This window comes from Pleurodeles waltl, chromosome 2_2, assembly GCF_031143425.1.
Source record: "Pleurodeles waltl isolate 20211129_DDA chromosome 2_2, aPleWal1.hap1.20221129, whole genome shotgun sequence".
NCBI lineage: Eukaryota > Metazoa > Chordata > Amphibia > Caudata > Salamandridae > Pleurodeles > Pleurodeles waltl.
The window spans coordinates 670,684,759-670,688,020 of NC_090439.1; the positions used below are offsets into that span (position 1 = coordinate 670,684,759).

At 52.1% G+C, this 3,262-nt stretch overlaps 1 protein-coding gene across 1 annotated transcript; it reads right to left on the reverse strand.

The window, feature by feature from the left end:
* Positions 1–441: 441 nt before the first annotated feature.
* On the reverse strand, positions 442–1,848 carry LOC138277010 (putative nuclease HARBI1). The gene is made up of 4 exons (XM_069219215.1): positions 1,766–1,848; positions 1,279–1,573; positions 927–1,065; positions 442–824 (listed from the first exon to the last, which is right to left on the reverse strand). The coding sequence occupies exons 1-4, from the start codon at positions 1,846–1,848 to the stop codon at positions 442–444; spliced, it is 900 nt and encodes a 299-aa protein (XP_069075316.1).
* Positions 1,849–3,262: the final 1,414 nt, after the last annotated feature.

Genomic DNA, 3,262 nt, shown 5'->3' on the forward strand with positions numbered 1-3,262 from the left:
CCATCTCCACACAAATGCACTGTAGGAGCAGGTATCCAGGGCAGATATTCCAGGCAGGTCCACAACCATATGGCCAGTGCCAACACATACACAACACATACCAACCCAATGGTCCCACCATTACAATGCCCAGCACCAGACCTGGCCCCATACCCACTGCCAACAACCACAATGTTGCACTGCCACCCAGTGTCAGGTCTCAGGATGGACTTTCCACTTACACATTGATGACACCAGTGCAGCAGCACAACACCAGCCTGACCATGGGCCTGACCTGTACACTGTGACTACCTCATTCATGTGCACATGTGACACCCCCCAACCTACCCAGAGTCTGAGCTGCAACCATCACTGCCAATGGTCACAGACAACAGTTGGCATCAGAGAGATGGCAAACAGTTGTAGAAGACATATACCCCACTGTTTGCACATACCTGCATCTCAGTCGAAGTAATGTCGAATCAGCTCTGCCCTCGAGTCAGCTGCATCCTCATCATCCTCCTTTTCATCAGTCCCCATGTCCCCTTCATCAGCCACTAGTACAGCTACCCCCTCCTTTGCATCCAGCAATGGGATGTGACGCCTCAGAGCCAGATTGTGCAGCATGCAGCAGGCCACAATGATCTGGCACACCTTCTGTGGGTTATAGAGCAGGGCACTCCTGGAGACATACAAACACCGGAACCTGTCCTTCAGCAAACCAAAGCATCTCTCAATGACCCATCTGGTACAACCGTGGGCCTCTTTGTAACTGTCTTCTGCAGCTGAGGTTGGACGCCTCACAGGTGCCAGGAGCCAGGGCAGGTTGGGATAGCCAGAGTCACCTGTGTGTATGGAGGGAAGATGCATATCAGGACCAGGAGGGCAATAGGGCAGGGACACAGGGGGGCAGTGAGCTGAGGCCACACATATGTAGGGGCACATACCGATGAGCCAGACCTGGTCCCTGTGGAGTTGTGCCATCATGTGTGGGATGCTGCTGTTCTGCAGGATGTAGGAATCATGCACAGATCCTGGGCACTTGGCCCTCACCTGGGAGATGTACTGGTCCGCGAGACAAACCACCTGCACATTGATCGAATTAAATTTTTTACGGTTTCTGTATACCTGTTCATTCCTCCTGTATGGCACAAGGGCAATGTGGTGCCATCAATGGCCCCAATAACATGAGGGACGTGTGCCACAGCATAGAAGGCAGCCTTGACAGTGGGCAAATCAGCACTTCAGGGGAACAAACTGGATGTAGTTGAACAAATGTTTAATCAGGGCACACAGTACATCCCTCAGGACGGAGCTGAACATGGGCTTCGACATTCCACTTGCGGGGCCCACTGTGACCTGGAAGGAGCCTGAGACAAGGTAGTGGAGGACCAAGAACATCTGCACTGTGGGAGGAATGACATTGGGATTGTGTATGGCAGGCACCAAATCCGGCTCCAACTGGGCCACTAGTTCCATTATGGTCACACGGTTTAGACGATAGGTCTGGATGATGTGACGCTCCTCCACGGTGGCAAGGTTGACAAGGGACATGTACACCAGTGCATTCCTCATCCTCAACCATACATAGTACCTAGAAACAGGGAAGAGGTGTTAACATGTCGTGCAGCAAAGACGTATGATGTATTACATTTTACACACATCACACATCCTAAATTTGAAATGGTTGAAACCTGTCTGCATGCATTGGACAGGTGGAAATGAGATCATCCAGCCGGCATGACACATCATGGTGGTAGGCGGTCACAACCACCGTGCTACTTACCATTGGCTCAAACTTTTGCCAATGGGAGGCTGGAGCCAATGGTGATCGTCGCTGGTGGTGACTGTAATGTCCGCGGCGGCCATTTCATGTGCTCATGCTCACTTGACTCTTGAACCTGTTGTACTGAAGACCTCTATTGTGTGTGCTGCTGTGTACTGACTCTGGTAGCCAAGATTCCACGTCCAGCAGAAGACAGGTCCCCAGCCTTCACCAAGAAGGAGTTGGAATAGCTTGTGGATGGGGTCCTGCCCATGTATGGACAGTTGTATGGGGCATCAGAGCAGCAGGTGAGCCCATTGTCATTGGCCTGTATGTGAGCTGTGTGCATGTGGATGGGGCCGTTGGTAGGTGGCAGTTTGACTAGAGCATGGACATGGGTGAGGGGCTGAGGGCTTTGTTGGCTGACGACCTGTGGTTGTGGAAGTGTGATGTGTGCTGTCTAATACTATCCCAGGAATGCCACAGTTCATGACTGTGTTCTTCTGTCTGTGTCTTCCATGCAGATCAGCACCCATCAGAAGAAGAGGATCTGGAGTTCCATCGCCAAGCAAGTGCAGACCCTGGGGGTCCATGCCCGGCAGAGCACCCACTGCAGAAAGCGGTGGGAGAACCGGAGATGCTGGCCACAGAAGACCGCAGAGGCCCAGCTGGGTACATCCTCCCAACGAGTAAGAGGTGCCATCAGACTTTGGCCCCCTTAATGGCCTGCATATTGGCGGTAGCCTACCTGAGGTGGATTGAGGTGCTTGAGGGCAGCACAGCAGCCACATGGGGGTAAGTACGTACTGTCACTTGTGACATGTGTAGCCATGGTGGCTCTGGGTAGGCACCATTGGGTAGCTGGAGCATGGCTGCTAGGTACACTGATGTCCACCATGAGTTGTGTTCATCTGGGCAGGATTTACATCACAGGTGTAAGTGATGCCATGCTGTCGGTGGTAGCGAACCAGACTACTTAAATCAAAACTGTGTGGCCATCCACTTGCTGTACCTGCTTACCAGCACATGGCAACTGGATCTTCTGAGATGGGGTGTCAGGGCATTGTGTTTGGTCCTGACCAACCACTGTGCCAGGGATGTATCCATGTCCACAAACAGCTGACAGGCACTGCATGTATGGTGGGGTGAGTGCACAAAGGGGTGACAGTGTTTTTTGACATAAGCCAAAGGGGCCTGCCAACTAGCCAAGCAGGATCCTCTTGGGTGTCCAAATCTTTGCATGCCTGTATCAACGGCCATGGGTGTGGTCAGGTGGTGGACAGGTGTGGCAGCTATGATACATTTTGAGGTGAGGGACTGGTCTTTCTCACTGTAACAACTGTGTGAACTGTACTGAACACACTAGCAGGCCAGCAAGCTAGCAGGCCAGATACTTTATTGCTATCCTGCTGAGCTCTGGTCATTGGTGCACCTTCCCATACGTTTACACCAAGGGGTTTTGATCCACATACACATCTTTTGGGTTATCTCGATACTCCAGGAACATCCTCTAAATTG

What these genes read in the sequence shown, in the direction of transcription:
- LOC138277010 (XM_069219215.1), bottom strand. Translation starts at nt 1,848, where the DNA reads ATGGCCGCCGCGGACATTACAGTCACCACCAGCGACGATCACCATTGG. An exon ending in GGCAAAAGTTTGAGCCAATG is followed by an intron (nt 1,574 to 1,765) that starts GTAAGTAGCACG and finishes CCCTGTTTCTAG; the next exon opens with GTACTATGTATGGTTGAGGA. An exon ending in TCAGCTCCGTCCTGAGGGAT is followed by an intron (nt 1,066 to 1,278) that starts GTACTGTGTGCC and finishes ATCAATGTGCAG; the next exon opens with GTGGTTTGTCTCGCGGACCA.